Source organism: Lonchura striata, chromosome 2, assembly GCF_046129695.1.
Source record: "Lonchura striata isolate bLonStr1 chromosome 2, bLonStr1.mat, whole genome shotgun sequence".
NCBI lineage: Eukaryota > Metazoa > Chordata > Aves > Passeriformes > Estrildidae > Lonchura > Lonchura striata.
Window position 1 is genome coordinate 30,033,923 of NC_134604.1, and position 25,444 is coordinate 30,059,366.

Genomic DNA, 25,444 nt, shown 5'->3' on the forward strand with positions numbered 1-25,444 from the left:
ACACAGTCTCAAAGGTCTACAAACAGTAGGAAAATGCACAGCCCAAGGAAGCTCTCAGACAGATATAGGTGGGAGAAAACATCCGGGTCATTCTGTAGTCCAGCACTGCTCACAGCAGGGCTAATTCCCAAGCAAAACCAGGCTGCTCAAGGCCCCATGCAGATGATTTTGCAACATTCCAAATGATGCAGGTTCCCCAGTCTTTCTAGGCACACGTGCCAGCAATGAGCCACCCTTGGAGTGGAACAGGGTTTTCTTCTGTCCAAGAGGAATTTCCCTTGCTCCAACTTCTGTCCATTGTTTCTTCTTGTGCCCGAGTAGAAAGAAACTGTCTTTTCTCCAGCCCTCCTTTAGGTATTGCAGACTCCAGTCAGACCCCTGCACTGGCAGCCTCTTCTGCTCCAAGCCCCAAAGGCTGCTGTGAGCTCTCACTGGATTTCATCTCGTTCAGTATTCCAGAAGGGTTATTATACTGGAACGCCCAACTGGACACAGTCCTCCAAGATGCAGCCCCACTAGCACAGAAGGGAGGAGTATTCACTGTCCTTGTCCTTCTCTCCCAGGTGCAGCCCAGCATGTGGTTGGCCTTTACTGCCACAAGGGCGCATTGCTCGCTTGCACTCAACTCTCTGTCCACCGGGAACCCTGGATCCTTCCCACAGAGCTGCAGCCCAGCCAGCTGACCCTAACCTGCGCTGGTCCACCGGCTGGTGGCATGTCCTGCTTTCCCAGGTTCTCAGGGCTTCCCGCTGCAGAGTTCAGACAGTGGCGAGTAGCTGTCCCAACACACAGAGCATCACACACAAACCACACTTGGACCTCACTCACCTGTGGGCCAGGAACCTTGCTCACAGGTCCTTCGTCGAACATTGGTGGAGGAGGAGGAGGTGGTGGAGAAGGAGGAGAAGGAAAAGCTTCATCTGGGGCTGGTGGAAAAGGTTCTTCAAAGGGTGGTGGGGGTGGTGGAAATGCACAGTTTGAGGAGAAGCTTGCATCCTCACCAGGTGGAGGAGGAGGTGGCAGTGGCAGGTCTATGGGGAAGAAGGAGAATAAAAGCGACTTCAGATCATTTCTTACTCCTAGCCAGGAGGGTTCTTGAAGGTATTGCAGCAAGCAGGATCATAGAATCACAGAGTGGTGTGGAATGGAAGAGACCTTAAAGAATATCTAGTTTGAACCTCAGTGCTATGGGCAAGGATGCCACTCACTACATCAGGATGCTCAGGGCCCCATCCAGTGTCACCTTGAACACTTCCAGAAATGGGGCATCCACCTCTCTGGGCAACCTGCTCCAGTGCTTCACCACCCTCTGAGTAAAGAATTTCTTCCTGACATCTAATCTTAACCAGTCGTCTTTCAGTTTAAAACTCTTGTCCTTTTACTATCTGTACACAGAAAATCTCTATCTCCCTCTTTTTTATAATCCTCTTAAGATAGTAGAAGGCAATGAGTTCTACCCAGAGCTTTCTCTTCTCTAGGCTGACAAACCTCAGCTCTCTCAGCCTGTCTTCCTAAAAGAGCCGCTCCCACCCTTGGATCATCATTGTGGTCTCCTCTGGATTCACTCCAAGAAGTCCACATCTTTCTTGTACTGAGGACCCCAGAGTAAAATGCAGTAAAATTCCAGGTAGGGTCTCACAAGAGTGGAGCAGAGAGGCAGAATCCCTCCCCCATCTGCTGGTCACACCCCTTTTAATGCAGCTCAGGGTTCCATCAGCCTTCTGGGCACTTTGGCTTCCCTGTACTCATGGGACTCAGTACCTATCAAGGACAGCTGAACTCTGCAGGCTGTTTTTCATCTGGGCCAAAGCTTTCCATAATCATTTAATCTTTCCTCGGTTACTGCTGCTATTATTCACTGGGCAGAGTTGTATATTTGGGAATAGTACCTCACTATGCTCTTTCCCACTCCTTGTCTCATTCCTTGGTCCTCAGCATTCCCCACCCTTCTCTTGCCACTAACTGGCTCAGATTACTGAACACAGGGTAGCATAGAGGGAATGCCAGTGTGACAACCCAGGACCTTGGAGAGCCTGTGTTTTCACATGAAAATAAGCTGGCATCTCACAGCAGCATAGTAACCACTACAAGAAACAAGTGAGGAAAAAAAACCCAAGCTGGACTAATTAGCTTTTATGTGTATGAGGAATCTTTGAAACACCTTTGTTTTTCTTGGGGTGGGGGGGAGGGCGGGAGAAAAAACCAGCTTTGATTTTTAAGGCTAGTATGTCTTCACACCCAATATACATCATGACATGAGAAATTTTCCAAAATCCTTTTGATCAGGCTGAAAGGCACCAGAGCACCTCAGTTTTCTAGAAAATCCCATTGCTTACACCTATTCATATTTGCCAAGGATGCAGAACAAGCAAAACCCACCATTTTCTACTACAACATGGGCAAATAAATGTGAATCCTCTTCCCTTCATGACATAGGGAAGAAAGTGTCCTCGTATCAACCACACAGCAAAGAACTTCGAAGATAAGGAGGTGTAACTTCCACATGCCTCCTCCCAGACACGTACCTCTCTTCCCAGCTAGCCCCAATGAGCAGTAGAGTGAAAGACCAAACTTTTCACTGCAGCTACTCCAAGTGCAACTTTTAACAGCAGTAATCAAATAGTGTCATCTTTACATCCAGCTGTTGTCAACAGGCTTTATAAGGACTTCTCATCTGTAATCTAAGGGAGATGATACTGCCCTTTTAGAAAGGCTTTTAGGGCTTTTAGAAAAAGACAGACAAAATCTTATTAGCCTGTGGAATGCATAAACTGCCCTGGTATGCAACACTTCTTTCAAGCAAACCTCCTTGTTCTGCAGAAATTCTGCTGGGGGGTGGGGGGGAGAGAGCAATACTATGTTTTGTTTTTTTTTTTTTTTCTTTGAAATTATGGTTCGGGATCAAGCTTATACATACTTGCCTTTAGGTTTATTGGAACCATAAGCAACGAGACCCTGATCTGTTGTCACATTGTTTCAGATGCACTAAAAGCCTGTTTAATGAATAATTCACAGGACAAGAAAGTTCCCCACAAAGTTGTAACACCAGATTTACAGAACAATCAATACTAAATATAACATTCCTATAGCAATACTAACTTAGCCATCCTGTCATTTAAGACAAAGAGTTCAACTGCTACAGCTCTGTATCATACTACATTTTGTTTGGGGAGTATATAAGAAAAGCACAGAAGGACTGAAGAGACACACCAGAGGAGGATCAAATCATACACATTTCTCTCATGACTGAGTTTTGGTAGCTCATCTGTACTTCAGCTATCTTGCTGGCAGCCCTTACCCAATGATGACACAGCAGCTTATGACAAATGGTTCTCCTGCTAGTTTTTCTGTCTAGTTATTCCATAATGCCCACTCTAACAATAGGAGAAGCAGAACAAGCAACACCTACCGCTCCACTCATACTGTATATTGAAAAATAAATTTTAACATCCATCTGTCTACTTCAGGTAATATTTGTATCAGTTTGAGACCTTCTGGCAGGCACATCCCTAATCCAGACAACTACAGCAGAAAATGACAAGTCCTAAGACAGGACCTTGGTTTCCACAGAAACAAGATTCCAGCCAACAGCATATAAGATATAGGTCATTAGACTTAGCTGGTACAATTTTATGAGGCACCAGCATGTCCTTGTGACTTCAGAAATGGGAAAAATGGCTTAATAATTTTTTCTCCTCTAAGCACAGGACCAGTCTTCCTACTATCAGGTTAGCTGCCCACCAACTTAGCACACTAACCTGTAAAAGATCAGTGTTGCAAGTCTCTGCTAAACAGTGAAAGAAATTTAAACCAGCAGCTAGCATTCTCTGAACACGTGTGCCCTGACTGAGGCACACCCTTTACCTGACAGAGCCTTGGGGAAATAGGCAATATCAAGCATTGGCAAAGAGTCCCTACAGAAATTTCTGGTGGCCCATGCTGATCAAGCGTTCAAACTACAGAGTCACACAACCAGTAACCTGCATCTTTTAAAGGACACAAAACCAACCAAGCAACAAAACACAGAACAAAAAAACCCCACTCTACCACTGCAGGAAACAAAAAAAGGCCACCCCAAAAAAGAAAGAAAGAAGTAAGAAAACCACAGTGAAACAAGAAGTGCCTCTACACAGGAAAACCCAACCCAAACCACTAGCAAAAAGTACAAAACTGTACAAGCCATATAAACTAAGCTCCAAGTCTCACTTCCTGTTTATCATCGCTGCCTCTATTTTTTTCATGCAATTATTTCTCCCTCCTCTTTTCCAGCATCAAAGGTAGCAATTGCAGAGTGCAGAAGAAGGACAGTCAGAGACAACCAAAGAGACAACCAACTTGAGCTGGGACCAATTAAGAAGAACAGCGTGATTCATCCCTATCAGGGTCAACTCTTCTGCAACATACTTGCTCTCAAACATGCTGTCCAGAAACTGACTGCAATTACACAACTGTGCACCCAGGGAATACTGTGTAAAATCCACTGCATTCCTCCAGCATCAGTGCAGTGCAGGACAGCCTCCTCCCTCCTTTCCTAATGGAGACAATATGTACTTTGAGATCGCTTTCCAATCCATTTATCTCATTATGGAACCTGCTAGCCTCTATGGCAAGACTATCCACCACTTACAGCAGTTTTCATATTCAGACCACCTAGGAACCTCGCACCCTGAGAATTCAGAAATGCACATTCACATCTGCCATGCCAGCCTTGACCTACCTTCTGCCAGCAGGGACATGGGTGGTAATGGAATCTCCCCCACCTTCCCTATCTGAGCACGCTGGGCACCAGGACCAGGAAGTGGAGGCAGTGACGACTCTGATGCACCCCCAGCCTTGAAGGGGTTCACCTTGGGTTTAGGGGCAACCACAGGTGCAAACTTCTTCTGTGGGTTGTAGAAGGAAGGGGTAGAAATGTTGATGCTGACTGTGGACGTCATGCGGGTCCCTGGGGCACCTGGGGAGGCCATCTTCTCAGCACCTAGCAGGAGAGAAGAGGGAGTAAACCTACATGAAGCTATCCTTGGGCCAGAGTGGAAATTAATGGACAACACGTGAAACAAAGGGATAGAGGAGTTTAACCCAGGCCAGAGGCTGAGGTGCCTGAGCAGTGCACTTACAAGACCAGCAGAGGAAAAGGAAGAACATGAACAGCAGACAGCTCGAATGAACCATCACATTTCACCATTTCAACTCAGGATGGCATTAACCACAATTAGGTTCTTGCAACAGAGAAAACCCAGATTTCCACTGCACTGGAGCCCTGCACCCGTGGTGACCAGAAGGAGGGTGAACACCCGCACCCCAAAGGATGCCCCCAGAAGTGGAATCGGCATTTCCTCTCCCCCTTTACCCGATAACGCCAGTCGGTTCCGCCCCCTCTCCCGCGGCATCCCCACCCTTTACCTCCAGGCCCCTCCATGCCGCCGGAGCCCGCACGGCGGGGCGGGCGAGGGTCTCCCGGAGCCGGGCGATGCCAGCCTGTGTCCGCTGCCCGCCCGGCCGGCCCCGCCCCCGCCAGGAAGCGCTCCCCGGATGCCGCCGCGCCCCCCGCCCGCCCCGCGGGCAGCGCCCCGGCCGCCGGGCTCAGCCCCGAGCCCCGGCGCCGGGATGCCCGGCCTGTGCTGTGCTGGAACGGCGGCTGTCCCGAGCAGAGGCGCATCCCAAGGACTGCCCGGTCCAGGCCCCGTGCTAGAAGCCTCCATGGAGCCAGGCGCTTTGTTGTAAAGCCTGGCATGCCCTCAGCCCTCCTAACACCCCAGCACAATAGGGCTGCCGTCAGCACAGGGGCTCCGTGCCAGCTTTTCGCGTTGGCATGTCCGAATCGGTGCCCCTCCGCGCTGCCGGCCTCTCCCACGGACAGTAACAGCTGCTGCCAGACAGCCCTGGTGCCACAAACACCCGCCCACCCCCGTTAACCCCTGGCCGCTGCCAAATTCTGCATGCCCCATTCTAAGCGCTCCCACGGCTCAGTGCAGTGTGGCACGATATAGCAGCAACCTGTCCCAGCTCCCCCAGGTCACGAGCATGTGGCAACACAGACAAACAAAGTTCACGCTGCTGAACTTTTCCTTCCCTTTGCGCAGTGCTGATAAGATGCATACACTTGGACAACTCTTCTGGGAGTTTCAAAAGGAGAATGAGGCTGCAACAATAAGCAGGAGACAAAAAGCTGTGCTGAGCATTCCCACTGGATTCAGAATGGGAAAGGGCCAAGGCAGAAGAGTAATTAGCAAGGTCTGTCCTCACTCCTCCAAACTTTCAGACTTGCCAGTCAGAAAGGACTGACCAACTCCCTCCATTCTGCAGTTTCCACCAAGCTTCAGAAGCTGACAAAAACACCTCCAGCCTTTCTTTAGGAGACTTTTGCCTCCTTCTTCATTATTTCACTAGGATGTAATGAACCACTTGGCAGTTGTTCTACCAGATTTGACAGGATTATGAACAGAACACTACAGTGACAATGTCACTTCTAATCACGGGGTTAGTCAACACATTGCTTCGCAAAAAAACCCACTGGCTTTGCAACCAGCAGCTGCTCTCTCCCTTAACCCAAAGCAGCCCATTTCCCAGTACGCTGTGTTGCACTTAGGGCACTTGCTGCTTAGGGCTGTCTCTACCAAGCAGCTGCCCCTGCTCATCCTTACTTCTGGTTATCAGTCCACCCACACACAGACCAAACCGGCTGAGAAAGCTTGGCCTTGCAGAGTCACCCCCTCCAGCCCTGGAGCGTTGCCAGTGCCATCTAAGCTTTACCAGAAACACACAGCTCACACAGGTCCTGTGGTGCAGTTTGCGAGAGCTGTGTAGAGGGAGTGTCATGCCAACAGAAGTAATCTCAGATCTTTCTCATCCTCACATTTACCCTGAGGGGAGAGATTTTTCTACCTGCTCTAACAGCATTTAGGATGACTCAAGTGGAGCTATGAAGAAAGATGCCCCCAAAGGCCACAGTCAGGATACGTAAGTTGCCTCATACACTGTTTCGTTTTGAGAGCAGGAAGAAGTAGCAGGACAGAACCAAGGGACTCCTCCTTCAGCAGGAGGGTCAATTCTCATGGTAGGTCTGCCACCTGTTATACATCCAGACAGTTTTCACTTCTTTGATGCCACGACCACTCTCAACAGTTCTGCTCCTTTCCTGGTGTAGAAAAGCCAGGAGGAACCTGAAGAAGCACAGAGCCAAGTGACATTTTTCACTTCTGTTGGTAAAAGCAGTATGGCAGCAGCCACGCTGGGAACCCCTACAGCTCCACGCATCATATCTGTACTTCCCCATCGGCCAACTTCCCCCAGCTAAGGAGAGTCAGAGGAGAACAAAATATAAACCAAACAAACAAACAAAAAAACCACCAAAACAAAAAATCCAAACAAACAAGAGCCACAAACAAACGAGAATATTAAGAACAGATTAAATGGATTCGGGAGTTATGCTCCTTTTCATCCAGAAAGTTCTCCCAGCCTGCCCCAAAGTTACAAAGCTTCAAAGAGAGCAAAGTCTATCAGATATGCAAGCTGCAAGGTAAAGCCTTAAAGCAACCAGGCTGGGGGAGGGGGATATTCAGAGATACTAACTTCTCTCACAGATACTGAGCTTGTTTCCTCCCTATGCAAGGGAGGGAAGAAGCACCGGGGAAAACGCCAAAAAGCTATGCAAACATATTTAAAACGTTATAAAGTTCTACGACTTTGCAAGCACTTTCTCAGGGCACTCCCAGGGAGCCAGAAAGCCATAAATTAGGCAAATCTCATGCACAAAGGGCCCCAGATTCTTCTCTCGAGCACATCTGGAAAAAGGCTCGCGAGGTGTCTCGGTCATCCAAGCTCACACAAAAGAGAGCCTGTCCCGAGCCCGGCAGCACCCCCTCCCTATCCCCCGCTGCTGGGGCTGTGCGGGAGCGCTGAGTCGCCTCCATTCCACCGGCACGGAAAAAAACTCACCACACAGACACACACACGAACCTGCTTATTTTTTGGGCCAAGCACCACCTCCCCCCCGAGCCAGCACCAGGAGCGAAGGGCTGTGTCCGAGGCGCAGAGCCGGGCGGGAGGGAGCGGCAGGAAACCCGCACCCCTCCCAGGGCGAAGGACAAAGGCTTTGTCACCCAGCCGAGCGGGACTCACCTCAGGGGGAGCGGGAAGGGCCACCCCGGCACTGCGGCTGTCGGGGCCGGGCTGCTGGCTGCCCCGGCCCGCCCGCCGGGCGCAGCGGCAGCAGCGAGGGGCGGAGGAGCTGCCGAGCCCCGGCGCTTCCTCCCAACTCGCGAAAAAAGCCTCGCCCAGGCAAAGTTGTTTGACCATAAAAGGCGCGAGGCCGCGGCACAGCTGAGCTCACTCGCTGGGGAATGTGGCAATGAGGTAACGGGGGCCGGGGCTTGCCGGGGCAGCGGCCCCGGGCTCTGCCGCCGGGGAGGGGGCGAGCGCTGAGCCCGCCGCGGCCGCCGGCGAGACGCGTCCAGCGGGGCTCGCCCCGGCCGGGCTCGCCGCCTGCCCCCGCACCGAGAGCCCCGCTCCGCCCGCCCTGCCGAACCTCGGAGCTGCCCCCAGCCCGCGATTTCACTTCCAGTCGCTGAGCTGGATTTTGGGATGGAATGCGGCGGCTCTGGTGAGTCAGGGTCCCTGCTGGCCTCCTCCCCGCCCGAGCCAGCTGTGAGAGCATCTGACTCACGCTGCCCCAATCTGCCAGAAATTAAAGCAAACATCAGATGACTCCACCGTGCAGAAAAGCGACTTGTTCTCCTTGTACTGGCTGCAAGGCAAACACTATTAGCTGGTTTATATCAAACACCATCCACATGAATTGCTTTGTTGGAGTGCCAGTGCTGCACATCGGTTTTATTTTTATCCCAGTGCTCGCTTCGGGCTCAGCTATAGAACGGGGGCAGCCTGACCCAGCCCAACAGAACGTAATTTTCAACCCCAGCCCTTGCTGCTTCTCTTTGCTTCAGAGCCTCTCACGGAGGAGCACCAATAAAGATACCTCCTGTGCTTTGTGCAATCATTGCATTTGACTTTGGAATCTGGCCTTAATTTTGGGGTTAATACCCCTACTGTTGCAAGTTCCCTGGAGAATTACTGTGTTTGGTAATGCTCAGGGGACTTGGGGCTTGTCTGCTCCAAAGACTTACCTATCAACAGAGGTACCTTTCAGAACTGATAATTTACTTGCAGGCGAGTGAGTAAGCCGCAAACCACACCAGTGACACTCCCAGTCTGCACTACTGCAGAACTCTCACAATAGAGAGCTATGCAAAGAGATTCATCCAAGGTTTAAATCCAGTGTAAACAAATATTTAATTTTACATGTAAAGTTTGTACAAAGAGATTGTATCTTTTATTTAACCAGGTGACACAATTGGAAAAAGTCTCTCTAAGGTTTTTCAGTGTTACATACCGTTTGAAAATGCCACCCATAGCAGCGCCCAGCACTGAGCATATCACTCCTTACACAGCTGCAACCATTGAACCACTGATCTATAGCTGTGAATTTCTTAGAGATATGTGGGTGCTAAATTATCCTGTTTACTGCTGCTTTTACAGGCATGGAATCTGTTGTTATCTCCCATGATTAATGCACAAAGTAATTATATAGGATAAAGAATGTATCTCTGTGATGGGTCTTCTAGCAGTGTCACTTTTCTACTGCAGACAACCTTCCCTCTTGTTCAGGTAAAGATGTCAGTGCTGAGCTAAAAAGAATTCACTGCATGATTGTGAACCAAATTCTAGAACATCACAACACACCCTACACAATGAGCCTGACGTCAGAGAACTCTGCCACTGTTCCCTGGGCTAGCTCTGACTTCTGCGAAAACAAAGAATGTCTCAGACTGAGATTAAAAAAGTGCTGAGTGAATATGAGAAAAAAAAAAAAAATCTATGCTTTTATACTTTCTGGTCGCATCCCCATAAATCCAGATGCTTGCATGTTTGATTTTCTCACCAGTCTGTTGATGTTAAAAGCTCATGAAGGCAGATGATGCAAAGTGTGAAGAAGAAAAGAAAAGCAGCCCTCTTATACATTTTGTATGAACTCCTCACTATGGGAAACAAATGCAAAACACATGTTTTGCAGGTTGCATGTGTGAAAGCTAGAATTCTCAAATCAGAATACATCAGAATACACAGGGGAAAGAAATCTGATTTTGTGCTTGCCACAAAGTGAATTTAAAGTTTGTGCTTTTGTAATTGGAGATGAAGATTAACTAACTTCTCTGTTAGTTCTGATTCCTCCAGAAAGAAAATAACAATCTCCTTATGATAACAGTCTTCCTTAATGAAATTATTGCCTTGAAAGTGTAAGCATTTTTCTGTTGCAAATGAAAATTAGAGCCTTTAGAGGCACACAGTTGTAGTCACACTCATTAGCTGAAGCAAAATCTTAGCCCTGAAGAGGCATTTAGCTACCTGGGTACAGAGATGGACCAGCAGGTATACTTAGCTTGTGCCAGACCTTGTTATTTCTGGAATTAGCAGCTGTCCTCTGCATAAGTCAGTTTGGCTGTTGCATGACATGAATAAAAGCAATCTGGTATTTTGGAGTGTATTGTGGTGTGAATGCTGCTGTCACCACGGGTGAAGAGACAGCCACCACAAAGCAGGTGTTGGAGGGATTTAGAATACGCAGTTCTAGCTGGGTGCCTCTTTTGAGGCAAGTGACAGGAAGCAAGGCCTGCTACTGGCCATCAAACCAAAGCTTAGAAATGCTGAGAGTTCAAGGCAGCCATCTCAGGAATACTAAGTTTTAATAGAGACAGCTACAGAGAATCTTTGCTGGCAATTTAGTCATGTAACACAATGAGTAAATAAGGAATATGACCACACAGAAGTGGTGTGACAAATGCATGTACTGCACAGGGATGAGGTATGTCCTAGAACTGGTTAGGTGCCCAAAAAATGAAAACAAAAATAGATATAAGAAGAAAAAATAAGTCTTTGAATACAAAAGGAAGAATCATTTGCAAGAACACTATAGGGGAATTAAAATTACAGGGCAGAAAATCTTTTTTGATAGCCAGGTATGGTTTAGGTAGTGGCAGATGGGAATCTTTGTGATAAATATGTGTTCAAGGTCAGAAGAAAGCAATCTGGAGCCTGGACAGGCTGCTTTACTTCTGTTAAAAATGCAAAATGTCTGCATCTGTATAATTTCCATCCATATCAACAGATCAATTAGTGCCATTTTATCTCAGCGTGAGTTAGTTAACAGTTAGTGATGCCATGCAGGAGCCCATATTTTTCCTAAGCAACAAAAAGTTCTGACTCCAATCTGTGTTGAATTTCTGATGCTTCTTTAATCACACAACTTCTGTTTAGTCTAACCACGTTTTATTGATTAATGTTAAATTGCTACTTAATCAGCTTTCCCCATGCTGTATTAAATGCTACGTCTGGGCCAACTGGAAGGGTTGGGAATATATAATGGGTCTGCTTTGGTCTTCAGGCCAAATAGTTGGGCCTGCACTGTCCAGGGCAGGGCCACCTGTGGCAAATTGCCTGCATCCACATGGGCCAACAGATGTTACAGCTGGGTCATGTCAGAGTTCTTTTCGGAGCTGAACAATTCTATGATTCTATGTAATTCACAGCCTGGTAGGACGTCTCCGAGGATCTGCTGTGCTCCCACAGCACAGCCTCTCCTGGGGTGCTCCTCGCTCCCTCCCTTGAGCAGGCTGTTCTCTGTGCAAAAGACAACATGTGGCCCAGATTGTCCCCTGCCAGGCTGCTGCTCACACCCCTTGTGGAGGCCATGGCGTGTGCAGAGCTGTCTTTTTCCTGACCCAACAGCAGTTTCAATTTGGAACGCCTTAGTGCCATTGTGGGCTGCGTGTTGACAGCCGGGTGCCACACAGAGAGCTGCGCTGGGGACACCAGAGCCTCATGAGACAGCAGTCCTTGGGAGCCTCGTCATCTCCCTGCCTCCCTGGCAGGCAGTCAGGAATGCTATTTGCAAAGGTCATGAGAGTTCTGGAGACATCCCGGGATGACCAGCGACCCAGGACAAACAGCTAGAGTGTCTCTGTGCTGGTTCTCTTCAGAACCAAGAAGTGTGGGTGCCCAAGGGGAGCTGTTCAGCAGCTCCAGAGGGCCTCTGTGATCTCTGAGAAGGGCCACTGTAGGTGTTCACCTCCCACTGTGAAGGTACTGCATGCTACACACGTTTCAAAAGGCATTCCACCCACACAGTTAGATTGTCCTGACTAAAACACTAGAATAGGCCAAAAGCTGTAAACAGGAAAAAAAAAACCAAACAACTCAAACCCTTGCTGTGGCATGAAACACTTCTTTAGTGGGGCAAATCAGCCATATACACATAAGAGGAAGCAAAGTATCCCTGTGGTATGACTTTGGTCATGCCAGGACATGACTGGCCATTGGAGCAGCCAGGCAGCCAGGAGAACAGGGGAGTGGGGTGATGTCTGTCCAGGGAAGAAGCTCCATTTCCAGCAAAGCTGGCAGGTCTTTCCTAGACAGAGCCATAACAGTGGCTCTGGGGCAGGAGGTACAGCTCCCAGATGAGTTACCACTGCTGTTTCCTTATCTCCTTCCACCAAAATTTCCTGCTGCTTCTCAGCAGGCAGTGGCCTGCAATTCTGTGGCTCCTGGAGCTGGCTCACTGGCAGGCTTCCTTCCCCTCACACAGCCCTCCCACACCTCCTGCTCTCTGCTGCTGGACTCTGTGCTCAAAGAGAAAGAGATGCAAGCAGGTTGTCCCAGTGGATAGCTCTTCCCTCAGGTGCTGCATGACCCGTTCTGCAACTCTGAAAAGCTGTGAGATGGCTCCTGGGGCATGCCCATGTGTATGGCTGAGTGTGGATGGCTGCCAGAGCCTATTCTGCTTGGAAAGCTGCCATTTCCACATTCCAAGGCAACCTTGCCATTTCCTCAACTGTATGCCCCACCCCTTGCCACCAGCAAGACAAGCAGCGATGTATTTGGCTGTTCTGTGGCAAATATTGCTGCTTGTCAGAACTGTCAAAGAAACACATCTGTCAGCCTGCTAATTAAAGAGCTCCTGTGTGCTGCAAGCCTCTTTCCACCCAAGTACCACACTGCCATGGCAGAAGTCTCCTTTCTTCACTTATATAGAGCTCTAAGCATGGCACAAACAAGCCACATCCTTCATACAAGCGAGGTTGATCAGATGTAGGTACTCCTGGGTGCTGCATTCTGGTGGATTTAGACAGAAAGTCCCAGGACTAATTCCAGTGTGTGTCTGTGTCAGGGCGTGGGTGCTGTTTCCTGCGAAAAGGGTTCTTTCCTCTCATCCTCCCTGTGACAAAGCTAAGACACAAAAGCAGGTTCTCAACTCTCTTGATCTCTTACTGAGCCTCCTCCTGTGTGGTGCAGTAGAAGTTCTGTGGTGCTTCCAGGGAAGCACCTGGTGCAGCTGCTTGGTACTGGAGGGAGAGAGATGCCAAATTACAGTCCCAGTAACACTAACCTGGGACAGGATCCTGGTCACTCCAGTCCCCAAATGGCACACGTCTGCCTCAGTGATACTATTTTCTTGCATAAGAACTGAGGTAGCCAAATAAGCAGGCACAGACTTTAGAGGCTGCTCTGTGTTTTGTAGCGTGCCTATAAAGTTGTGCCATGCATATTCCAGGGCATGCTGGACTTGGGAGCACATTAGGAATACACAAGCAGATTGCTCTGGTGAGGAAGAATGAATGTCCATGCCTGCATTATCTACAGGGTGTGGATCCTGCAGCAAACCAATCTCTCATAAAACCAAGTAATTATTTGACTCCAGACTAGAGTCCTGGCAAAATCTACTATGTATACAGTGTAGATGATCACGGAACCAAGGCCCTGGAGCAAAGCAACAGACCAACCAAACAGACAATACAGGCATATGGTCCAACAGTCTGCTTGCCAAAAGAAAAAAAAAAGAAAAAAAAAGAAAAAAAAAAAGAAAATATAGCAAATGTTATCCACGAGCTGCACAATATAACACCATTTGAGTTTAAGAGGTGCAGCCCCTCAAGCCCTTGCCTTCCAGTTATCCAAAAGCAAAAGCTATGGGGCTATATGAAGTTTCCTGCAGTTCCCAGGTTTAGTGCATGTGGCTACTAGTATCTTTGCTACTTAATTTACTGACAGGATGAATAAAAGAATGGCCAGACAAAAATCTTTGACTGTTTCATGGGGTCCTCAGGAAAACTAGCAGAGCCTTGCAGTGGAGCTACCGTCCCTCCAGTGACAGCTAGACATCTATAAATGACAATTTATGAGAGAGAGCTGGTTTGCAAGCAGAGTATGATTTTCAGTAGGTTGAAAATATAAGGTGTAAAAGGCCTTACTAAAGATCTGTGCTAAGTTCCTTCTGCATCCAGCAAAGTGATCAAGCACGGTATGAAAGCCACTGACTGGAGAACAGGGTAGCAGTGGTTACAGGCCACCAGTGCCAGCAGCCAGTAGCTAATCCAAGTGATATTGAGAGATCAGCAGCCACAGCTATCTCTGAAAAGGCAGGAGAGGTCCTCAGAAAGCGTTCCATCTTGCATTACTGAGTCACTGACTCTCAGCACGTACTCTGGTGGAGGGGCATTTCCTTCAGTGAAATGCGTTCTTCAGTTGCCTTGATGAAGGTCAATATGATGACCATGGTACTTGGCAAACCTGACCCTTTGCTTTCATGGCTCATGAAAAAAAAGGTAATTTGGAACCTTTAACCTCACCCAAACCACTTCAGTTTCCCTACAGACCACTTTAGATATGCATTTGGCCAGATGCAATCTACATGAAGGTCATCTGTGTTTAGGCCTCATTCCAAATATACTTCTTCCCTGGGATTCTTGAGTCGCAGGTCATGTCTGTGACAGTGCTGGCTAAAGGTTGGGGGCAACAAGTAGTGAAAGATGCCTGGAGACTAAGCCAGCAGAATCTCACCAAGGTGCTAAGGAAAATAGGCTCAGGTTATGAGGAGAGCACTATCAAACCATTTTCTGCACAGTGACTGATGGTTTCAGAGCCAGTGTTAGGCTGCTGCTGCCAAAGGAAATAAACGGGATGTTTACAAAGCTATTTCAGTGTTGCTTTTCCTGGGCTTCCCACCAACAGCTTTCTTTCCAACACCTTGGTACATAGTGTCCAATGTCATGAGAAGGATTACTGAGTCCTACCAGCACTAGTCCTTTTGCTTCCTGTTTATTTAGCCTTTGTGGCCATGCTTTCCAAAAGCTCTGTCCTCCCAAGGTGGTCATCAAGCTTCTATCTTTAAGAATAGATATTAAAAAAAGAGATCTGGTACAAAGGAGGGCTATATTTGGTGTAGAAGTAAACAAGAAAATATTGTGGATTTGTGTAAGAGTGTGTTAAATTTGAAACAGTGCAAGAGCCAGATATTACATCCAGTCAATGTACAGACAAGCACTGCAACCTCAGATATTACACACTGAAAGGGAAAGGAGCTGCCCATCTTGTCACTTGCTTTGGACACGTTGGACAGCCTACATTTCTCCAATGCAGTAAAACAGCTCCTATTTTCTCCTGATCCAAGAAAGAGGAAATCTGCAGAGGTCCAAATTTAAATGCACATATGGGACACTGTCTCCCTCTGAAGTTTCAGAAGGAGGCATTCCACAGGGGCTAGACTACACACTGCCAGTGAGTCTTCTTGAGGAAGCAGACTGGGAAAGGTAGAGGGTACAGTTCATCTGTGAAGAATATGATGAAGATCTGGTTGATACTGTTTATTGCCTCGAACTTCTTAGATGATATCACTGCAGACAGATATCAGCCCTTCGGTGCCAAAAGCCTAAATTCAACTTAATGACCTTAGCTTGCAGTCAAGATTAGAGGGACACTAAATTGTAGACTTTTTTACTCTTTTATGTTGCATATTCTCAGGCCCCTGGCTTGGTTTTGAGGCTACAATGACTCCCTCATTAGACTCAAAATTCATTTTGTCTTTCAGTCTACACTGATGAGAAGCCTATAGTATGCTGCATCCTGCTTTGCTGTCTTAGCAGATTATACCAGAGTCCAAGAGTCTCCACTTATGTTTGCTTTTGACTCAGAAATTGTTGTTCTTCAAATCCCTGCACCTCCAAGCAAGGAATGGAATTTCAAGTTACATAGTTGGTGCCTGAAGAATTCCACTCTCCTAAACATAGCAATTATTTATGTGACTCCAGGGACCATGAGAACAGAACACTCCTCATCTATAACCATTTCAACTCTTTCTCCCAGCTGACAGTAAACTGAGGAAAAAGTGGTAAATATAAAAGTATGATGTTATCTTAACTATTTCCGATTAAGATCAATTTTGGGGAGATAGAAAGGAAAAGCAGCCTTCTCTGAGAGCAGATAAAAACTGAGAGGCTTTGCCTTGGCCCAGGATTGACACATAGCACCTGCACAGACCACGTGGTGAAATAATAAACATTATTATTCCAGGATTTTCTAGTAGCCATCTCTTGAATTGCATTAGTGGATTTCTTTCAAGAATCAGCCATGATTCCAGCAAGTCTGAGGATGGGGTGCTCTTTCCTGAGCTGCTTCTGATAGGTGATGCCTCCTTGCCAGAAATGCCATCAGGATGTCAAGTGTTACAAGACAGTAAGAAGAAAAAGCAGTGAGGCAGCCCCTTCTAACACCCTGTTCCTCAAATTTCAGTGGAGAACACAGAAAGCAGCAAGGTCCAAATGTGCTTATCAAGGTGGTTGCCAGCAGGTAGAAACATTAGACCTCAGAAGACTTATAAACAGATGGGAATGGAAAGGTCACCTCCAAATAAGCACAGAGGGAAGCATCCTGGATCCCACCATATTCCTTATGGACTGCAGCACAGCACAGCAGAGCAGGTAGATGTATTCACATCTTCCAGAAACAGCAGCAGGCCTGACTTGATTCCAAAAATAGTTTGAGTCAATGTTGATTTGCCAGAGCCTACTCACAACAGCTGTGTGCTCTATGCTAGAGAGTAATTTCTGGAGATTTTTTTAAAATAGGAGGGCCATTCTGTCAGTGCATGAGTGAACAGTTTTAAGTCGATATTTTGCTTCAGGAAACATAATACTGTCATTATTCCAGACATTAAAATTTGGCAGCGAGGACAGAATCGGTAGCTTTTAAAATAAGAAGTACTTTTCTTTGTTCAGACTTGCTTTTATAGTTTGGGGTATTTTTGTATGTTTTTATTAAGATCTGTAAAATTACAAAACCTCATTGCAGAAAGAAACTCCCCACCTTATTTTTAAAGCAGTTAGTATCCACAGTTTTTCTGAGCTTCTAGGCCCCCATCTCCAATATATCAAAGGGAGAGAGTGAGGAGATGACAACTGATATTTTGTAAGGCTAAAAATATTGTGCCTTTTTACATAACACTGGGAATTTAAAAAGCACATTAACTGCTTGCAGATTATTTTTAAAAATGCAGTTTGAGCAACACCACTAGTATAGATTCAACTGACATTTAGGAGAAGGAGCTGCTGTATGCTTCACTGCTGGGAAATGAGACATTCAGTAGAGGATGAAGTAAATGTTTAAAAAAAGGCAAAATAAGACTCAGACTGCACCAAAGATATTTTCACCCTAATATACATCTCACATTTATGTCATTGGGGGCGTCTCTTTTTTTGAATGAATATCAAGTAGCCTTTTTGACCTTCCAAAGCAACCTTGTCAGACCTCCCCTCTTGTCACTACCTACCTGATGATGAGGAACCTTCACAGCCTCAGTGTCACTGCCAGAGGTTCAACAAATTCCTTTTTTACACTCCTGGAAGCTCCTTTCTTTTTTCCTCCTCATTCACTGGCATCTGCTGAGCCCTTCCTGGCAGGGAGGGAGTGGGAAAGACTCCCTTACCTAAACTCACTGATCTTCCCATTTCACTTGCTGCTGGAAAAGCCCCAGGCCATGGCAGAAGAAACTGGAATTTCAGAGCATGGCCCAGCCTACCTCCAGTCTCACTCTGTGTGAACAGGCATGGAGCTGTCTCAGACACAAGGACATATGAGGATGCAGGATGGATTTATGAAAGATACTGGCCAGGAGGGTGTTGCTGAGTGGTGAAGTTTGTGACTGATGAGGCAGCCTAGACTTGCTAATTCTTTGGTGCTGAGCAGCAGTTCCAGAGAGCGCTGGGTCTCCTGCTGGAGTGGCAGGTGATGCATGGTCACATGCAGCAGGTCACTGTGCTACAAAGGCATGGGGGAGATGCTACCAGAGCAAGCTGCACCACCACACCTCCAGATGGTAAATTCCTGTCCTTTTCCATAAAGCCTCGAAATGGGAACTGTACAAAAATGAGATCTTAATATATCTAGAACTCAGCATGACACTTCTGCATGACTCTGCATAAAAACCAAAAACGGATGGAGATGCTGAGAGAATATTACACTTCTTAAAAACCTGCAAAGCAGTACTGTTGTTCTGAAAGAACATGAAGCTAAAAATTCTTAAGAAAAACTCATGGAAGGCAAGTATCAAGGGAAGGCGAGAAAAGAATGGTGAACACTTGAGTATTAAACATTTATTTCTGTACCAATACTTCAAACCCAGGTGTTATACAGAAAGCTGATTGTATTTTAATAAAATACTGCCAAATTAAGCAAGGTCACACAACAGGAATCTTGCAGCAAAGCACGCATGTGAGTCCTGTCTGTTGTTAAGTTACAGGTGGCCCACTCCTTGCCAGGACTTGTGTTGGGAAGACATACCTCCCCATTGTAGAAATTCTAATTTGTTTCAGAATTTTTTTAATTTCACCTTGTATTGAAATAAGTGTGTTTTTAAGATATCTTACAAACAACAAATTATTTAATTCCTCTGGGTAAAATTGTCCTTAATTTGGGACATTTTGCCAAATGTTCAGTTTCCAGTAGATGATGCCAGGATATCCCAAGCATGTGTCTCTACTGTGGCAGCATAGTCCAATTTGAGAATTCACCATGAAGAGAAGAGGAGAAACTATTTTATGGTGAAAGAGGGGAAAATAATGGTGCTCACCATTATGTCTCTTCAGCAATATGGGACAAAATACCCAGGAGGAGTTTTTGATAAATGCTCTATTGAGGGTGTGAACTGATTAGCTCTATCTCAGCACTGAACCAATACCCTCCCCTAAAGTTTTTTATGGTCTTTAGGTGCAGGAAGAACAAGATCAAGTTTGCTGGGGTATGAGTTTATTATCACAATATGAAATACAAACATAACCTACCTCTCTCCACCTGTTGTCCCCTCAGTTGATTCACACAGCCTCAAATATTTTCCCAGCTTGAAAGGACCCAGCCTTTCACTTACGTGAGATAAATTGCACCACTTTCAGGATCTGAACTACATTGGCACTGCTTTTTTTCCTTCTTTAAAACCTCATAAAAAAACCCTTCTGTTTGTCTTCTGCAGCAGAGGAGCTCTGAAGAAAGAAGAACTGCATGAGTCATTTTGCTATCTCATTTCCTTTTTGGTCCACATGAAAATCCTATCAGTAGCTAATACAGCTTGATGTAGAATTAACTCTTATGGCATCTACTACATTACCTCTATGAAGCAATTACTGAGATCTCTGCCAGAAGTAGCTTTTACTGGGGAATCCAAACTGCCAGTGGCAGGAGGCCAGCAGTGAGGCATACTGGAGCAACAGCCCCTGCAGGACAATTCCTGCCTCTATAGATCTGATACAGACACTATTTTTGTAAACATCTCCTACTCAGGAACTTCATAGCCCTCTGCATATTTTCCACAGCTGAAGACACATCTTGCAAGAAGCATGTAGGAAGTTTCTCCATGTCTTCTGTGATAGTAGCTGGTCACAAAGTATTACATAAGGATAAGGATTTTAAAAAGGATCAGATTCATATTCCAGTCTTTTCATGGGACGATAGACATGGTTACTAATGACACCTCTGAGAACAGAATAGGCAAAAGGAAGACATTTTGCATTATTTGGTGCTTGGTAATGTTTACTTGAAAGTGGGACATTAGTTGGCAAGATATATATTGTTTTTTCCTTTCATTTTAGCTGGTTTTAGTGGTAGCTAAAGCAGATGACAGGGGCACATTACCTACTGTGATATAATCTGCATCCGTGATAATTAATTGATGAAAAGAATAAATTTACTCAGCAGGTAAGACAGTGACAATAGCTTTGTATTTTATAAGCAGTGTTTCTTTGGAAGATGCTGTTCTGGTATTTATAATTTATAAGATCTTTATATTTATATAGAGATATAGGGAACATCTGGTAAAACAAGTTTAATAGATTAATCAATGGCTTATAGAAAAGATGAACACTGTTGAACAGCTGTCTCTTAAAACACAAATAAACAGTTAACAACTTATAGCATAGGCTGGTCTTCAGGGATATGATGGAAGCTTCAGGGCAAGTTTAGAACAAGGTGCTAAGATCTAGACTAGTTCTAAAACTGCTTTGCTCTGTGCTGCTATCAGCCCCTCTATCAGGCTAGTGACTCTATCAGTCACAAGGTGACTATTTTTAGATTTGCTGGAATTGTGCTTTCCTCCCCACCCATCCCTGCCCAGACTTAGTGACCACTCTGTGTGCAGGGCATGGGGGGGAAGAGAGGCATGGATCCTTGTCTGTTCCCAATTCACCTTGGCATACAAATCCAGAAATAGGTGGCCCTCACCTAGGAACACATGCTTATTGATCATGGTATCTCAATTTTTCTGTTGAATTCATAGCAAAACTGCAGGAACGGAGGAAGAAGGAAGTCAGGGGATCTTTATGTGGCACTTCCTCCAGCAGCATCCTTGACCTACTTTGGGTAGCAGAGAAGCTCTCTTTTGCAAACAGAAGTTGCTAATGGCAGTGACCTACAGAACACAACAGGTCAAACATTCCTTCCCTTTTGCCAGCACGCCCCTCACAACAGGGGCTCTGGAAAGGGAGGTTTTCAGATCTGCAATAAACAGAGGGGCACATAATTTCACCCATGATAAAAATAAATTAGGAAGTTGCAAGGGACTGTTTCCTACTGCTCCTTTCTTATGAGGTACCTAGCTTTGTAAAAAGATCTATCCATGTTTCTCTCTAGATATTTAAATACCTCCCTCTCCCAAACCTGCACAAAAACTTGTATTTGTGAAGATCTTTCAGACCAGCATTTAAATCAGCACTTATCAAACAAATTTTGTACACAATTTCCTACATGAAATTGTAGCCTTATTGTTTAAGAACAAACCCACAATGCTCAGAGAAAATATCCACAGCCTGTCAGAAAGTGTATTTCAAAGAAAATAAAACCATTTATGTTCTGTCATTTACCTCCAGTTCCTTAAAGCAGCAGTGGGAATACTGTTGCTCATGAAAGTGCAAGGACAAAAACTGTGGGGGACAGTTAGATTTATGCTCTGTTTCATTTCTTGTTCAGAGATTCAGTCTTGCCACTTCCCTCCTACGAGATAATTCTTATGAAATCATATTCTTATTAAACCCTGTATTTCTTCAACATGTAAAATACCTACTTTTCTTTAGGCACTATATAATAAACATTTTTTTCTGAATTTAAAAATTTGTTATTGGCTTGATAAAAACTAGAAACTGCTCAGTGATGATGAATTCCCTATTGCATAGAACCTACTGTACAGAAGAGCTGAGCAACTGGGTAAAAGCTGAGTCTTAACACAATCTTTTCAACTTCTAATGAGAATGAAATTGACTTTAAATATGGAGATTTATGTAAATATAAATAACACATAATATTATGTAAACATTATAAATAAAGGTGTGATTAAGAACCAAAAGATGGTGAAGAGTCTACCCTTTCATTAAGCTGACTGTATTAGAAATGAGAGATGAAGCATGGCTGTAGGTGCCAAGACAGGTATTACTTCCAGCAGCTAAGTGATATTGATTTCAAATTTAAAAAAATGAGGGAACTGGTGGCATCAGGACATGCAAGACAGCCACAAGACAGACCAATAGCTCTGTGGAGTGAATGAATGGACACTTGGGTACAATCCTTCTTTCCAGTTCTTTTTTTCTGCTGTGCATGTCTGGCAGCAGCATGGGTGCTTGCCAGATCCTGTGTAAACTACCACCTCACTAAAGCAGCAGCACACAAACCCATGAAGAACTGGAAAGCAGCTTTTCAGGCAGGGTAAATGCTAGGACTTGCTCACTTGCCTGTGGAATCACACCCTGGGGCAGAAGTCAGAGCAGGCTGAGGTAGATCATATTGGAGTTTAATATAAGGAAAGCCAAATGTGCATTTGCTAGGATTTGGGATATGACTTTGAGCTTGAGATAAAGTGATAGACAAGCTCAGGGGGGGAAAAAGAAAAAGAGTCAATGTGACTTGTCTGAAATCTTCATGGAAAAGGAAACCACAGCAGAGTTCACTCAGTGTACAAAGAAGGTTCACCGAGGAACAGATTTAGATTTGGTGGGTGGGTGAGAGGGAGAAAGGGATTAAAATGAAACCAGACTCTCTGAACAGAGGAAAAGAAATTGCCCACAGCTGTGTCAGTAATACATCTTCTCAGGCCAGGGTGAGGTGCAAATGCTGTTTGGTGGGGTTTGGTGAAACTCCTGAGGACAGCTGTCCTGATCGATCAGTACACAGGAGACTGTAGGTGACAACAATTGGCTGGGCAGCCACCAAATCTTTTAAAAAACATTTACCCAAAACAGGACTTTTGTCTTAATATACCACTGTTCCCATTGCAATCTGCTTTTATTTCCCTTTTCCTCGCATTTTTAGCCCTAGAGATCTGCTTTTCAGAGATGGTGAAACACCTCTAATTAACATACTGCCAGACCTATTGTTTCCCAGTACTTTTACAACCCAAGTTAGAAGAGTGTAGACATGTCAGGAAAAGTATCTTTAGTAAGTAATTCAGAAAAACCAAATGAAAACTGATAGGTTTGGAAATATATGGGGGAGGTGGAAGGAGTGAAATAGGGAAAGAATTCTAATTGTGGAAAAACATCCTCAGTAGAGATCTAATGCATTGTACCCAATGATAAGCATTGTAGCAGCAGAGCAGACTGGCCTCGGGCACCAGAGAGGAGGGGACTGTGATCTCTTAGACTTCAGCAGCATCATGTTCGCCACACATAGTAATACCTTCAATATCATGAAGAAGGAAAAACATAAAATAGCTGCATATATTCAGACTGTGTATTTTTTTTTTCTGCCTTTGTCTTTTCTGCATAGATTTTATTTTGCAAATTGACTTTATCTGAGTAGACTTCCTGCTTATTGTTTCAGAGGGTCAGGCAAAATACATTCTGTCTGAAGTCCTTTTTTTCCTTATTTTCTTCCTTCCTTAGGCTGACTGTAAGGTGTGAATGGAAAAGTGAATGAACTTACCTATTCTTTGGTACTGCTGTTAATGAAGACTGGTCAGCTGTCTTGAGCGACTTCTCAGCAATGCTGACAAAAACTAAATTTTCCAAGCACGAGGATGAGATCAAAATGGATCATATGAGATCAGCAAATTTCAATTTGCCATTACTAGAGATGAGTGGAAGGATGCTGGTGAGATCAGAGAGGCTTTTTGGCCGAAGGAGGCACAAAGGGGCAGGGAGAAACTGTGAACATTTCAGAGAGTGGAGGTGGAAGGACCAGACTGGAGAGAATCCGTGGTGCTGGGGAAGCGGGCCAGGAGGACACTGCCTGTTGATGGTACCATCAGGTGAGAAAAATTTGGGTTGTGAAGTGAGCTGACCTAACCACACCTTCTCCATCTGCAGAGATCCCTCCTCATTGCCACGTTAGCGGGGAGGACCTGGGAAAGGCCTCAGCGATCATCCTCAAGGCTGGGCTTGCTTCCTTCACGCTTATGCGGGGCCAGGGGCAGAGGCCGGGCGGCGCCGCACGCCTGAGCCCCGCGGCCCGCTCCGGGGGTAGATCGGACCACGGAGAAGCACCGTCCTCCCGCCGGATCGCTGCTGGGGCGGCTCCGCGGGCCGCCTGCCCCTCGGCATCTCCCGCAGTCCCTGCGGGACGGGCTGCGGCGGCACCGGCACCGGCACCGCGCCGGGCCGGCTCAGCCGCGCGGGAGCGCGCCCCGGGGGAGGAGCGGCGCTGCCGCTGGGGGGCTGCCGGTAACTGAGTCGGGTCCGCAAGTGTAGTTACCGGGAAACCGCGCCCGCCCCGCCCCGCCTCCATCCATCCATGCATGCATCCATCCACCCATCCTCAGCGCCCCTCGCTGCTACTAATTCTTCTTACGGGGACGCGCCCGCTGCTCACCCACCTCCCCCCGTCCCCACTTGCTTTACTCTCACAGGGACGAGCCCGCTGCCCACCCGCCTCCCCGCTCCGCTCCCGGCCTGCGGCACCGCCCGCCGCTCACCTGTGCCCGCCCCGCTCCCCCGGCGGGCGGGAGGGGCCCCGCGCCGCCCCCGCTCCGTGCGCATCCCGCGCCGCCCGCACCTGCCCCGTCCTGCCCGCCCGCCCGCCGGCGTCCCTCGCCTCCGCCCGCCGCCGGCCCGTCCCGCGCTCCCCGCGGGCAGAGGGGCGGCCCGGCCCTCCCCGGGCCGCGGAGGGCGGCAGCCAATCGGCGCGGCGCTGCCGGGCCGAGCTGTTTACCCAATCTCAGCCCGCCCCCCGTCGGGGAGCCGGCAGCGGGGGGCGGACGGGCGGCGGGGGCTCGGCGGCGGCACCGGCGGGGCCGCGGCAGCGGAGCGGGAGCCGCGCGGGGCGCGGCGCGGAGCGCGGAGCGCGGCGGGGGCAGATGCCAGCCTGGCCCGCGGGCTCCCCGCCTCGCCCCGGCGGGGGCACCCCGCGCTCCTACCTGACCATGACCCCGCGCCGGTCCCCGCTGGGCCCCCCCGGCGTTTCCCGCTGAAGGGACCGGCTCCTTTCCGAGCTCCGCCGCTCCCCGCCTTCTCCGCCTACTCGCTGCTGAGGCTGCCGCCTCTCCCCGGAGCCCCGCCGGAGTGATGGGCTGCATCGGATCCCGCACCGTGGGTAAGGCGTTGGCAGGGACGGCGCCGGAGGATGCCCGGGCAGCCGCGGCCCCGCCGGGTACCCGCAGGCAGCCCCCGGCACGGCGGGCGGCGGGTCGCCCCTCGCAGCCCCCTCCCGGCTGCCCGTGCAGCGCCATTAGCTGCGTGCGACCCTTCCCCACCTCGGTCTCCCGTGGCGTGGCGGGGCTGCGCGGAGCCGCTGGCCTAGGTGCTGGCAGCGGGGCGGTGGGACGTGCCCGGCGCCGGGGGTCGTCTGCCCGTGTCACCCGTGACGAAAGGTCGCCGAACATGTGGGTCAGTGCGGCGCCTCCGGAGAAGGGGGTGGGTGCGGGGCGTGCCGTGCCGTGCCGTGCCTCCCGAAGCGGGATCAGGCGGCCGGCGGCTGCCTCCTTTGCTCGGTAAGGGTTTATTGTTATCCGAGGATGCAGGATGCATACCGTTGCATGATCTGCACGTCTTCTTGTCTCCCCCTTCCCTCTGCGTAGACTTCAATGGAGAAGAGCAAACAAAACTGAATCCCTTTCCTCTCGCAGAGCTATTGCGAGGGGACACGGGGA

The 25,444-nt window shown here is 47.7% G+C and overlaps 2 protein-coding genes across 9 annotated transcripts in view; one reads left to right on the forward strand and one right to left on the reverse strand.

Annotated features, from left to right (window-relative positions):
- Positions 1–25,165, reverse strand: part of ZYX (zyxin) — a 29,187-nt gene extending 4,022 nt beyond the window's left edge. Inside the window, exons 1-3 of one of the 6 annotated variants that reach the window (XM_021549055.3) lie at positions 25,049–25,165; positions 4,718–4,978; positions 829–1,031 (exon numbers count right to left, since the gene is read on the reverse strand). In XM_021549055.3, coding sequence (XP_021404730.2) covers positions 829–1,031; positions 4,718–4,967 — 453 coding nt within the window. In that variant the 5' untranslated portion in view covers positions 4,968–4,978; positions 25,049–25,165. The other 5 variants (XM_021549053.2, XM_021549052.3, XM_021549049.3 and 2 more) reach the window with 5 other exon arrangements.
- The window catches only part of FAM131B (family with sequence similarity 131 member B), a 32,767-nt gene continuing 32,105 nt past the window's right edge, over positions 24,783–25,444 (forward strand). For all 3 annotated transcript variants that reach the window (XR_013339458.1, XM_021549057.2, XM_077781266.1), the window contains exon 1: positions 24,783–24,888. Coding sequence is in view for 2 of the 3 variants with exons in the window: in XM_021549057.2 (XP_021404732.2) it covers positions 24,861–24,888 (28 nt within the window). In the remaining variant the exon portion in view is untranslated. The remainder of the gene's footprint in view (positions 24,889–25,444) is intronic.